This window comes from Alexandromys fortis, unplaced genomic scaffold (assembly GCF_014885135.2).
Source record: "Alexandromys fortis isolate MF-2015 unplaced genomic scaffold, M_Fortis_MF-2015_v1.1 scaffold_167, whole genome shotgun sequence".
Taxonomy (NCBI): Eukaryota; Metazoa; Chordata; class Mammalia; order Rodentia; family Cricetidae; genus Alexandromys; species Alexandromys fortis.
This window is the reverse complement of record NW_026068050.1, coordinates 3,413,414-3,428,180: the sequence shown is the minus strand read 5'-3', so window position 1 is coordinate 3,428,180 and position 14,767 is coordinate 3,413,414. Positions and strand designations below refer to the sequence as shown.

General features: G+C 36.2%; 1 protein-coding gene across 2 annotated transcripts in view; it reads right to left on the bottom strand.

The window, feature by feature from the left end:
* Atm (ATM serine/threonine kinase) overlaps positions 1-14,767 on the bottom strand; it is a 102,015-nt gene that overhangs the window by 64,119 nt on the left and 23,129 nt on the right. For both annotated transcript variants that reach the window (XM_050119423.1, XM_050119424.1), the window contains 10 exons: positions 13,914-14,139; positions 11,676-11,801; positions 9,758-9,883; positions 8,704-8,793; positions 6,303-6,474; positions 5,408-5,607; positions 3,609-3,691; positions 3,356-3,511; positions 1,944-2,019; positions 1,686-1,816 (listed from right to left, as the gene is read on the bottom strand). In XM_050119423.1, the coding sequence (XP_049975380.1) occupies positions 1,686-1,816; positions 1,944-2,019; positions 3,356-3,511; positions 3,609-3,691; positions 5,408-5,607; positions 6,303-6,474; positions 8,704-8,793; positions 9,758-9,883; positions 11,676-11,801; positions 13,914-14,139 (1,386 nt within the window). The remainder of the gene's footprint in view (positions 1-1,685; positions 1,817-1,943; positions 2,020-3,355; positions 3,512-3,608; positions 3,692-5,407; positions 5,608-6,302; positions 6,475-8,703; positions 8,794-9,757; positions 9,884-11,675; positions 11,802-13,913; positions 14,140-14,767) is intronic.

Below are 14,767 nucleotides of genomic sequence, written 5' to 3'. Positions count from 1 at the left end.
AAATAAACCACTCTAAAGCTCTTCCTTTGAAAGGCTACTTCAGCAGTTCAGACCATCTGCGAAATGTTAAGGTCTTTAATCTATAAGCCAATTTTTCTAGATACAAAAGATTTCAAAGTTCTTTAACTACTGGTCAGATTTGAACATCAAAGCCAAGCTGTCAGAAAGATTGTCAAACATGAATCATAAGAGTCTACAAACTTATTTCTCAATCTTTTCTAATGTTTAATCATCCCCAAAATGAGTAGCTTAATACTTGGATATTAAGTTAACATTATATTTGATGTAGAGGTTATCAATGTCTCTTACATAAGAACCACATATTTTAAGGCAACTGTAATGAATTTTAGTCTTGATATTTCTTAGAAATTTGTTATTTCTGATTCCTTTATTTTGCTAGCCTCTCTTGAAACAGCCCAACATTAAATATCTAAAAAAATCAAAGAAAAAACAAAATATAACAAGTCTACTTATCTTTCTTGAAAACTTAGATTCCCCCCACCACACCGTGATATTACTTCACTGAGTTATTGCACTCAACTTATGATCTTCTATGACCTGATAATTTAAACTTCAGTTCAGTAAGTTGAACTCCCACACATAACCACGAGCAATCTTGACAATGCACTATTTTCTTACTAAAATAAATGAGGAAAAAGGAACAACACCTGGCTCATGGAAACATCACTGTCACAGACTCAAAATTTGGACACATTTGTTCTAACATCATAGAGCAGTGGCTCTCAACCTTCCTAAATGCTACAACCCTTTAATATACTTCCTCAAGTTATGGTGACCCCCAACCATAAAATTATTTCCATTGCTACTTCATAACTATAATTTTTATATTGTTATGAATCGTAATATAAACATCTGTGTTTTTTGATGGTCTTAATGACCCTTGTGAAAGGGTCGCTCTACCATCCCAAAGAGTCACAACCCGCAGGTTGAGACCCACTGCCATAGAGTATGTGCCTGCTTGGATAATTTCTTTATGGCAAGCTTCTTTTATTGGTCATTTAGATCTGAAAAATATGCAATTTTCAGCTTTTTAAAATTTTTATTTTACTATTATTATTATTATTGTCTTTCAAGACAGGGTTTCTCTGTAGCTTTGGAGTCTGTCCTGGAAATAACTCTTGTAGACTAGGCTGGCCTCGAACTCATAGACATCTGCCTGCCTCTGTCTCCCGATTGCTGGGATTAAAGGCATGCGCCACCACTGCTCGGCTCAGCTTTGATGTTTTTAAAGTAGCACAGAATTTCTTTTTCAAATATATTCATTTCACCAATTGTCAATGAAAAGCCACCATAGCCAAATATTATTTTAGGCTAAAAACAGAAATCATATCAGCATCATACAAAATGAAGAGACTACTGACTCACATAAAGCCATTAATAGTCAAATATTCTACACCTTCTGTGTGCTAGCAGATACTTCTCATTCAAACCAATGGCGCATAAGTTCCATAGCACCAAGCCAGTTAACTCTCTACGCCAGTTTTCAATTATAAATTGGAGACAATAATGTTATATAAGTGACAGAACTGTCAGATTAAATAAAAAACACAATTCCCAGGCACATGCATACACTGATTAAGTGGACGTTGCTGTTAACACTGCAGCTAGTGAAGGTGCTGCTGCTATCAGCACTACAAGAGCTTTGTGAAAGCGTAACTCATTACCTGTTGATTGACCCTGCAGCCAACATCCGAACTTGGTGATGATCATCAGCAAGAAACTGTGGAAATACTTCATTTACAGGCAAGTCTTGTCCCCTTACATCAAGGATTGCCCATTTGGAATATGGATCAGCCTATAGTAAAATAGCAATCAAAGTTAAATGCAAAATATTAAGAGAAAAATCACGCATTAGCACACAGAAAGAAAGGTGGCCTCGATCATTCCAACGAAGAACTTTCTAGTAACATGGAGTAACCCACCTCAAGGAGAGCTTGAAGACACTTTACTAATGCCATTCTTACAGAGAATATACATTTCTTCTCCTTTGTTAGGTGCCTGAAATCAGATAAGACTTTCAGTGTAATAATTATTCAAACAAAAGCAAAAACAGAAAAAAAAAATCAATAAATATTAACAATATCATAGATAATTTCAAAAAATTCTACTTTAAATTAATTGTCAAGGCCAGTCTGGTCTACAAATCTAGTTCCAGGACAGCTAGGACTGTTACACAGAGAAACCCTGTCTCGAAAATACAAAAAGAAAAAAAACAACAACCCACAAAACCGCAAATAAATAATTCTCATTATAAGAAACATGCCAGCATGCCAGTATATTTATCTTCCCTAAAATTCAAGCTAAATAAAGAGAAAATCATTCTAATGTACACTTGTTTTATATCTTGGAACTGACATACTTCAGGTAGCCATACTATAGCAAACTGAATATGAACAGAATATCCTTTAGGTTTTTGTCATTATAACATATATTTAGAAATCTATGCTCTATATTGATTTAGAATTCTTTACTATTCTAACAGAATGAGGCATCTAAGTGAAATGTATGTGATCTCCTATAAGTAACAAATATGTTATTGCTGGGCCTGAGTTTGATCCCTGGGACCCACACAGTTGCTCTCTAACCTGACCATGTGCACCATGGCTGTGCTCAGACTTCCCCACACATTAAATAAAGTGTTACAAAGATGTTTACAACTGTTACTGTGAGCCTATGAATAAAATAAACAGTGACAAGGCCAATGGGTTCATTTGGATCACCAACATTTCAGTTGGTTTAGGATTGCTGCACTTTTTATGCACCATCCATGTCAAGTTATGTATGATTCAAAATTGACAGAGCCATATGCTAAACACTTTAGAACACAAAACTTTATAAAAACCAGTGTAGCTTTTCAGTTAGGAACTGGAAGCCAGAGCTGGGCAAAGGGCTCTATAGCTGAAGTATGTACCATGTAAGTGTGAACATGTGAATATCAGAATCTAGATCTCCAGAGCTCATGTAAAGTAAGATGCAGTAGCATCCACATGTAATCTCAGCATGCATACAGCAAGATGAGAAACAGAAAAGGAGGAATGTGTGGGTCTGGCATCCTGGTATGGGCAGCGGTGAACATAGTACCTGCTTTAAACAGGTAGAAAGTGAGGACTGACACCCCAAGTTGTTCTTTGACTGTCATAGACTACAGTGACACACATGTACCCACCCCCATGTAAACAATATTCACTGACATGCACATTAAAGAAATGAAGACAGATTATGTTATACTATTGTTAAATATGCAGAAAGTTACACAAGATACTCAGGAAAAAGAATCACTGAAGTACAGAGTTTACATCTGCATCCCGAGGTGAAGAAAGAGACTTATGCTTACCAAAACGCCCCAATCACTGTCAGGAACTGTCCCCGAGCATTCCTTGTGCCCTCAGTGTCCACACTGCCTTGACTTAGGTTTGTCACTATATGATGGACATGGCTTAAAATTGTTCGACAAACATCTTGGTCGCGACGATGCAGAGAACATGCAAGGCTGTGGTAGAAAAGGTTTTTGTTATAAGCTTACAAGAACATGTCAGTTAGCTTATAATTTAAAGTGAGCATAATGTAACATGGCTTTCATTTCTTACGATAATGGTTTCAGAAGTTCAGCAACATCTTCCATTGGCAATGAATGCTCTCTTCCAGGAAGATCCTTCAGAAGCACTAAGTACTAAAGTAGTTAAAAAAAAGAAAAAGCTAGCTTTACCCATAGATCACTCACTTTTAAGCACATATAAACATCACAGAGCATTTCTAAACACAGCATATATCTTTAAAATCAAAGACTTAATTCAAATTTCAGCACAACAGCTTTAACTTAAATGATTAAGAATCCTGACTGTATGCCATGGAGAACCCACACTCTCGCCTATAAAATGGGGATATATCAATTATTTGGTCAGGTAACAAAGGAGTAGAAACAGTAACTTCTATTGCTGGAATTCAATAAATGATCATCACTGTCACCACTTCAATTAAAAGATAAAGAATCTGAAACTACTATGTCTCTATACTCTCAGAATAATGCTAAAATTCAATGGTGAAAAACTACTAAGTTCTGGGAAGCAAAGATAATCCTGAGAAGTAAAATATCCTAACCTACCTACTTAACCATGGCAACTTTGTAACTGTGTTACTACACACACACACACACACACACACACACACACACACACACACACGGAGCTGTTATAAGTAACATTTATAATGGTAGTTAAAAATAAGCAATCAATTTCTCAGAGGTGCTAAGTAACTTTCTAGTTACAACAAAAAAATCCTAAGAGATATTTCTTATATGTTAATAAAGAATTTGTTAAAACCCTCTTTAATACCTAACTTGGGAGTCATATATAATGTTACTGAGAATGTGGAATGATTTTAAACATCAAAGCTTCAAGACAAGCATATAACCCTTCCCACAAGTCAGGGGTAAAACTTTATACTAGAGTATTTGTGAGGAATGAAACCAAGGGTCCCAACAAAATACAATGAAACCCATTTCAATCAGGGAATGCCTGTTCAGCCTAATCCCATGACAAGGGATTCCATTACACAGTTAGGAATTCACCAGGTATGTCTACTAGTTACCAAACCAAGTCTATAATCTATACAGAAGATACTCAATGGCTCAAGAGCTATTACCAACTGCTTACTGGAAATAAGGTAAGGACATATTCCACATGATAAGAAGAAATTAGTTCCATAGACAGTTACTGAGTAAATAAATTCATTACTTATTTGTGAAAAGGTAGAGTTTTCATTTTTTCTTATAAAGACAAACAAAGGAGCTACTACAAATTTGGGGGGGGGGAGATTAAGCCACAAAGTCATGAATTTAAATTGAAGGCATATATTAGTAGCATTAGTTTGAAAGCACACTCAGATCTCAAATTCCATGTCATGAATTATTTTTACAATCAAGACCTGTTTTACTGACTGCTGATTACACTCATAATCTCCGCACTTGGAAGAAAGACTGTAGCACAGGACAGCCTGGGCTACACAGTGAGAACCTGTCTTAAAGATGTTTCCTGTTCCAGTGTATAATAATACATAATAATTATAAGGAATAATATTCAAAATATATCCAAGTTTCAACGTTTCAGCCTCAACTTCAATTATTTTCATAGCATGCTAAAAGAGAAAAATGAGAGAACCAGGCGTGATAACATATACCTGTTACCCCACTTATTCAATAGGACTGCTTCTGCTCAATCTGGGAAACACATATACACACACATGCAGAATATATTTTATAACTAGTCTCAGATTCATCTTTCAAAAAAACAAGTCTTCAAAGTTACTGTACCACTCTTACATATCCAACTATTACATTTTTGGTAACACCATAAAAAAAAAATCAAAAAGCTTCTTCCACTTTACTCACCATCTGTAGGTGGATGGATTTAGTAAGGTCTAGTGTGCTAGAATCAAGTAGCATTAACAACTTTCTTCTAATATCAGTTGCTCTAAAAGACACTGTATTGCTCTGAGATGCGGTTACACACAAGCACAAGAACCTGAGCATGTCTAAAAGAAGATGATCTTGTTTTGACAGATAATCAGCAGCTAAAAGACTCATGGCACCTAAAAACAAAAGGCACTCATTAACACAGACAGGGCACAGTAGACTGATACTGATATGACCTAAAACATCCTCCTGCTTTCACAGTTGAAATGATATATCATGTAGTTTTTGTTTAAACTATTTGAAATTTTTCTATGAACAATAAAGTAAGAAACTAAAAAATTTGATTTTTAAAATGAGAGTAATTTAAAATGTACAGTACAGAGGGCCAGTGAAGTTGACCCAGCAAGTAAAAGGGTTTACATATAGCCAACAAAACTGAGTTTAAAACCCAGAACGCAGAGCACACAGTGGAAGGAGAGAACTGACTTCTGGAACATTGTCCTTCAACCTCCCTGTGTGACCACATTAACACACGTGAACACAGAAAATAATATCAACAATAATATATATTTTAAGTGCGCAGGCACAGTGGCACACACTTTTAATCTTAGCACTTGGGAGGCAGACTCAGGTGGATTATTTTGAGTTTGTAGACCACCCTGGTCTATATAATGAGTTCTAGGACAGGACTACATAGCAAAACTCTTGTCTCCAGAAAAAAAAAAAATAATGTATAGAAAAAGAACAATCCAAGTAGACAATACCTCAGGGGAATGAAATTATAATTAAAGTTCTTTTCAGTGAGGTCCTTTACAGTGACAAATTCATATAAAGTGGTAAAAGAAACCCCAAGCAGTAAACACTTACTTACCAACAGTACTCTGGTTCTCTCCAGAATCATTTGCATCGCTCACAGTACTAGCAGGGTAACCACTAAACAGACTTGAGGATGATGGACTCTGTGCCTCTATCAGATTTTCATCAGCAGCATCTTTCATGGAATTTACCTCTCCATAATCAAATGGCTTTTTCATACAGGATGCCTTTAGAAAGAAGAAACAAAGATGCGGTTTTCAGCGTCTTTCAGAAACACCCTAATCCATCATATTGTAGGAAGTGAATATATAAACTGTAATCTGTTTAGATAATATGGTAATAACAAGATTTTAGAAATAAATTCTTATATAAAAAATTACCATGGGCCAGCAAGAAGGCTCATGGGATAAAGGTACTTGCTGTCATGCCTGATGACCTTAGTTGAATCCCTGGGATACACATGTTAAGAGAGAATAGACTCCCAGAAATGTTGTGACACACGTGCCCACACACAGCATAAATAAATAAATGTAATACAAGAGTCTAGCAGTCATTCCATATTGTATTTAAACATTCGAGCACCACTCTGAACCCTTACAAACAAAAACTATACTTGGCAACATTTAATAAAACTTTTAAAATTTAACACCAGAAATTGATGAAAGCACAGAATAGGTATCAACTATTAGGACTGTTTTGTTGGACAATAGTAATATCCATCGAAATGAAAATTAAAGGTCATGGAAGCATGTGCCTGTAGTCCCACCTCTTTGGATACCTGAAACAAAGGAATATCATTTGAGCCTAGAGTTCTAGGGGAGCCCGGGCAACACAATTAAGATCTTACCATAACCAACACACACATACACTCCCTAAAATCCGCACATTACTTTGAACAATACAGTTCCTTCCTTGCATCCTTTCAAGTGCACAAATATCAGAAGACAAAACAGAAACGCAGAAGTCTCTGTGGCAGAACTTATGGTTAAAAGGGGAAAATGACCTGAAATGTTAAGTGAGAGCAGGTGAGTATGGAAGACATAAGGATATGGTCCCTAAGCAGATTGCTTACAAGGCTTAGGTAGGATTGTAGTGAGCTGTGTGAAGCCACACCTGATGGAGATGTATAATTAACTCCTATGGCTAAAGTCTGACTTATGTTATTATCACACAATGATTATCAGCTGCTTGCATATGCGTGGACCTATGGGCAATGCCCACCTGGCAATCCGGGATTGGCAGCCCATGCCTACATAAGGGCTGGGAGAGGTTTGCCCGGAGAGAGGGAAAGAGAGAGGGAGAGAGAGAGGGGAGGAGAGAGAGAAAGTGAATAAAGTCCTGGAATAAACTGCAGTGAGAAGAGCTCCAGTGTGTCATGCGTCTTCCTTGCGGGTCGAGGGTGAACGTGACATAGGATGACTGTCAAAAACTCAAGACCAAACTGGGGTATGTAGTCAGTAACAGGCTAGCCAGGGATATCCTAGCAAGATGCACTCTAAAACAGATAGACAGGAAAAAAACCAAAAAAGTAAAAGCAGGTGGATTTTTTAAAAAAATGTATTATTTGACAGTGATATACACACACTATTCCTAAGCTAAGGAATACCATAACTGCCGCATAAAGCACAGCAGTATGTACCGCACAGGTAAGTATAGCAAAAAGAAAAACAATTTGTCATTAAATACAAATAATAAAGTTACAGAGTGGTTTTTTACTCAGTAAGCAATTAAAGTTTTTTCAGGCACTGTTAGTGAGCATATATAACAAAAGCCCAATGTGATAGAAATGAAGTTTAAACACCACAGTAAGAACAAGTTCCCTAGAAGACAAGGTGTTTTCCTCTACTTTGGGAGTTGTTTGATTCTTAATGAATTGGCTAGACATGGCGCACACTTTTAATCCCAGCACTGGGGAGGCAGAGGCAGACCTCTGGGAGTTCAAGACCAACCTGGTCTGCACAGCAAGTTCTAGGCTAGCCAAGCTATATGGTGAGAATATATCTCATACAATAAATTGAATCTATCAGTCAATATAGCAATAACAAGCAACAAAACTACTCTGCCAGATACTGATATTAAGAAAAAATCAAATACATGTCCTCTTAATGCAGTAAGTTTATTAAAGGCTACATTTATTTTTTAAAAAAGTCCAAGATACTATATACGAGGAGATACTATCTATTCATTATAATAAAAATTTGCAATTTAGGGCCAGCAAAATGGGTCAGTGGAAGAGGCTTTTGCATGCAAATCGGTCACTGGATCACAGAAAGTGACAGACAAGAATCCATTCCCAAGAATTGTCCTCTGACTTCCACATACACCATGGTACACAGTGCCGGCTTGCTTGTGCTTGCTCGTCCTCCATCCTTCTCTCTCACACATATATGTATATATAATTTTAATTGCATCTCAGAATCAATGAAATTTATTAGTAAAAAAAGATTCATACTTACTAAACTTTCACAAATATCTGCAATGTCATTCACAAGCTTTGAAGTTAACAATCGTAGGAAAAAGCCAGATACAATCTTGTGTGGATTACGCTGTAATTTAAACAAAGATCCAAGCAATAAAACATAAAACAAATACAGACTGTTGTTTATAGTATTTTCTCTATCATGAATTAAATGTAGATAAAGAGTCCAGAACTGAGGCCAAATTGTACGTTGAGGTACATTATCATCTTTCTTTCTTTTTTCTTAAGAACAAGGACTTATTGAGTCTATTTCAAGAAGGCAATGAACTATAAAGTAACCAGAATAGCAACTACAGTCTAATCTCCTTAAGGAAATAATAAATGAAGTAAATGTCTTTGTGTTGATGCATCATTAACATATCAGCTACTGATACTAAACATAGTAAGCAACTGTCTGTGAGGCTCCCTATTTCACTTCATGCCTTCTACACTTATACAAAAATACAAGAAAGCATATTAGAAAATTGAAACTATATGCTATGAACATTAGGTTGCTTATGTACTAGCTTTCAAAGACAGCTCCAATTGCAACATTCTACATCCGTATGGCTATCCCAACAGGCTTCTGAAAAAATCAAAACAAAGATTACACACAGCTGTACTTTTTCTACCAAATGTTACCTAAGATAATATGGGTAAAAGAAACATTTGTACTAATATCATTTATCTCTATGAGCACTCTACAGACTGAGTACATCCTAAGGTGGTGTTATTCATTTCTGTACCACTTATACCACCTGTTATAGTGTTATGAAAAATTGCAGACTTGTAAACAATGAATCAACTAACGAAAATGTGCTAAACAATAAAAGACTCATCTACGTAGTTTTATATATATATACATATGTATTATATATAATAAGAAAATGAAGTTACAAAATAAGTTTTATAATAAACTAATATTTTTGGAACATTTTTATCATTCAATTTAATTTCAGATCAATATATAAACTTATAAATGAACCAAAACCTCAAAATCACTAAATAATAAGCCATATGAATATATTATACTACCAAAAAGATGATCTTACCTTGGTATGCCTACACAAGCAACTTGTACACAGATGTACCACGTTTCTCAATGAACCAATTCTAGATTCCTCATTTGTCTTATTTTTAAATAGAGAGATACTTTCTCCTGCACACTGCATTAGAGACTATTTAGAATAGAGGAAAAAAGACAAATTTCAGTTCAAATAACAACTTAGTATTGCTATTTTAAAATTTTATTTAAGAATCAAAGCTAAATATAAATATATATAAACTGAGAGTGGCGACTGAGACTTGTGATCCCAGCACTAAGAAAGATCATGAAGCCACCCTGGGCTAAAATCTGAGACCTTATCTCAAAAAAATAAAAATAAAAAATAAAAAAATAAAAATGCACATGGCCATGTAATAAGATTGCAAATGAGGAACACCCAAAAAAGAAAATGACAAATTTAAGTCATGTGTGGCAATACACCTATAATTCCAGTGCTCAGAGGGTACTGGATCTTTTAGTTCCAGGCAGGTTGGACTGTACAATGAGGTTGTCTCAACAAACAAAATAGGAACAAAAACTCACCAGAATTTTACACCCTGCTCCCTTTGCAAATCCCACCACAGATAAGACATACTAGTATCAAGAGATTAAGTAGTTTTTAAGCTTAGAACCTACTCGATTAATATGCCCAATCAAGAATTCTTCACTACTGATTATCTTGGGGAAAAATTTGAGGAGTACAGACAAAATCAATGTGTATAGCCAGGCATGGTGGTGCACATTTTTAATGCCAGAACTTGGGAGACTGAGAAGGAAGAACTCTGTGTTCCAGGACAGTCAGGGACCCTACCTCAAAATAATACTACTACTAACAACAACAACAATCATAAATATCAGTAATGTAATGAAGTTACATTGTGATAAAGATCATTTACCATATTTATTTACTACTGGCTTATAATAACTACACATCTTAAGAAAAACACTATTTTTTTAGACTGTATAAGTGAAAGAGCACCTCTTATCTAAAATATACACAACAAAAAATGTTTCAGAATTTGGAATATTTACATATATATAACAAGATATCTTTGGTATAGATCTCAAATCTAAAAACAAAACTCATTTGTTTCATCAACCCTGTGTTTGTTAGTTTTTTGTCAACTTGACAACAGCTAGAGTCATAAGAGAAGGGGGACCTTAATTGAAAATTAGTCTATAGGCAAGTTTGTGGGAGCATTTTCTTGACTGATCATTGCTGTAGAAGGCCCAGTCTACTGTGGACAATGCCATCCACAGACAGTCCTGGACAGGAAATAAAAGTGAACCAGGGGGATCAAGTCAATATATAGTATTCCTCCATGGCATCTGTTTCAGTTCCCACCTCAAGGTTCCTGCCCTGATTATCTTCAATGTTGGACCATGATCTTGATGTATAAGCCAAACACCATCACCTTCCCCCAGGTTGCTTTTGGCCATGGTCTTTAACCACAGCAACAGAAAACTAAAGACAACATCTCACACACATCCAATGCTAACCTGTGCCTGCATCTTGAGTATGACCTGTCATATGAGGGCAGATGTGGAAATTTTCATCATGGTAGTTGTGCTGGGACTCAAATTTTCTAGTTCTAAAGTGTTTCAGATTTCCCATTTTTTCAGATTAGGAACATTCAACAAACACAAAAATTTATTTTCCCTAATTTTTCCAGGAATTCATTTAAATCCATCTAAAACTTTATCAGTATAAATTTTCCGGGGGCTGAAGAGAGGGCTCAGTGGTTAAGAGCACTGCCTGCTCTTCCAAAGATCCTGAGTTCAATTCCCGGCAACCACATGGTGGCTCACAACCTCTGTAATGAGGTCTGGTGCACTCTTCTGACCTGCAGACATACACACAGACAGAATATTGTATATATAACAAACAAATAAATAAATAAATACTTTAAAAAAAATTTTCCTACCTTGGCCTTCTGGAACAATTCTGATTTATATGCTTCCTCTTCCATTATTATACCCAAATAACAATAGCAGCCAAGAACGCCCACCAAAAGACTTGAACACCGGACAAGTGTTTCTGAACTTGTAATCTTAAATCAGAAATTTAAAAGTATAGTATTAGATATAAATAGTTCTGTGTACTTGGAATTACCTCTGAAAAAGAAGTTCATGCATATATGAAGAAATAAGAACTCAGCAGAGTTAAAACTGGAATGCTCCAGGGTAGCCATTAAAATCAGCTTAAAGATGACTTAGAGTTATGATAACCAATATTCCAAAACAAATAGTCTAATTTACTCCTAAAGACAGGTAGGTGTATCTCCTCCTACTCCTCCCAAAGTAGCAACACACAAGAAGGAAAAAAGAACAGTCCAGCAAGCAAACAAGTGTCTTAGAACATGAGTAGAGAGCTGGTCATGCTGCTCAGGGGAAGATTGCGTGCCTAACAAACACAGGGCCTAGGATTGATGCCCAATACTGAGTGGAAAAAAAAAAAAAAAAAAAAAAAAACAAGACTTTGAACATGATCAAAAACTAGATTCATAGAAAAATTGGTGTGGACCACACGACAACTATTGCTGCTTGACAAAGTTTCAACTTTGTGAATCACAGTTCTCCAGCACCCTTTTTCTTTTACTTTTTCATGATTCTCACTGTGCTGCCATTCTCTTTGGAAATTCTGTGAAGGCTTTGGTGAAGGATGAAAATGTATAAAATGGCAGACTCTACAAAATTCTTTGGAAAAATCCCTGCCACCGTGGAATCATATAGGGCTCTAACTCTGCCTACTCCCACACAAGTTAACACCACCTGCTAGAAAACTTAGATAAGTAACATGTGCTTGATAAACAAGGTATATTTGATAATCAAGATTTATAAATTCCTAAGATCTATTCAAGTTCACAGCAATATTTGTCTAGCTTTGCTTCGCTCACTTTAAGCTGATGTCTTTTCCCCAAAGTCAGGAAATTCGACAACAATCCCCATTTTCTCCAGGGCTTGAAGAAAGTTCCTGTTTACTAAAATGGGAGTCATTCTTATCTCGGGCAAGAGAACTTTTAACCTGTTACCTTGTCAAGGTCAATTCTAGCCCTGGATCCCTGGTCACAAGCTGTGTCCCAGACCAAAGTGGGTACCATCTTACACCTGTCAGAATGGCTAAAATCAAAAACACAATGATAGCCTTTGCTGGAGAGGTTGTGGAGAAAGGGGTACACTCATCCATTGCTGGTGGGAATGCAAACTTGTGCAACCACTCTGGAGAGCAGTGTGGAGGTTTCTCAGGAAATTCGGGATCAACCTACCCATGGACCCAGCAATACCACTCTTGGGAATATACCCAAGAGATGCCTTATCATACAACAAAAGTATATGCTCTACTATGTTCATAGCAGCATTGTTTGTAATAGCCAGAACCTGGAAACAACCTAGATGCCCTTCAATTGAAGAATGGATGAAGAAAGTATGGAATATATACATATTAGAGTACTACTCAGCAGTAAAAAACAAGGACTTCTTGAAGTTTGCAGGCAAATGGATGGAAATAGAAAACACTATCCTGAGTGAGGTTAGCCAGACCCAAAAAGAGGAACATGGGATGTACTCACTCATATTTGGTTTCTAGCCATAAATAAAGGACATTGAGCCTATAATTCGTGTTCTTAGAGAAGCTAAATAAGAAGGAGAACCCAAAGAAAACCATATAGGCATCCTCCTGAATATTAACCTTCATCAGGCGATGAAAGGAGACAGAGACAGGTGTTGCTTTTGTTTATGCTGCATTTGTTTAACTCTGTGAAGCTGTAATTGTTTAAAACACCTGATTGGTCTATTAAAGAGCTGAATAGCCAATAGAGACGCAGAAGAAAGGACAGGTGGGGCTGTCAGACAAAGAGTATAATTAGAAGGAGAAATCTGGGAGGAAGGAGAGGTAGCCAGAGAAGAAGGACGTGGGGCCAGCCATCCAGTTACATAGCAATCAACGAGTAAGAGAATGGAAAAAGTCCAGAGGCAAAAGGTAGACAGGATAATTTAAATTAAGGAAAGCTTGTCAAAAAACAAGCCAATCTAAGGCCAGGAATTTCTAAATAGGAATAAGACTCCATGTGTGATTCATCTGGGAGCTAGGGGGCGGGCCCCCAAAAGAGTAAAGACATTATATACTACTATAACCTCAATTCTATTTTTTAAATAAATCTTACCTCAGATGAATAATTATTTAGAAGCCTTTCTGATAATTCCAGAAGATAATGATCCAACGATTCCTTAAGATTTTGATGGACAGAAAAGCCAACAGTAGATTGAAATTTTTCTACAGCACATTCTTTCGCAGTGGTTAAAAAATCCATCTTGTCAAAAGTTGTCTGCAGAAATAGTTCTTCTATATCTGAAAACGAAGGCTCTTCTTTATCTTGGCAGTGCCGTTCACTTCAAGGGAGAGATTACTGATTAATAACCACCATCAAACACTTTTTCAACTTATTTGCAACATATCACATGTAAAAACATCAAGAAAGGGGCTGGAGAGATGGCTCAGTGGTTAAGAGCATTGCCTGCTCTTCCAAAGGTCCTGAGTTCAATTCCCGGCAACCACATGGTGGCTCACAACCATCTGTTATGAGGTCTGGTGTCCTCTTCTGGCTTGCAGACATACACAGACAGAATATTGTATACATAATAAATAAGTAAATATTAAAAAAATCAAGAAAGTACTTGCAGCATTCAAAGACTGCTCATACAATCAATGAATTATTCTGCCAAATGTTTCTCTTCTATGGGCAAATTAAATTCACACTGAAAAATGTCATTATTCTGTAGCAAACTTTACTCACAAAAATATAGAAGCTACAGTTTAAAAGGCAAATTCAGAGAACTCTTTAGACATTAACCCTAGATAACTGAATGTAACCACCAAAAACATTGCCTTCTTTTTATTGCCAAAATGTATGATTTTTCTTTTATTTAATGCCTTTGAGAGAGAGAGACTGGGTATCTTTACATCACTGAGTTATTTTCAGTCACAATGACAAAATTAAGTCTTTAAATCAATCAACTA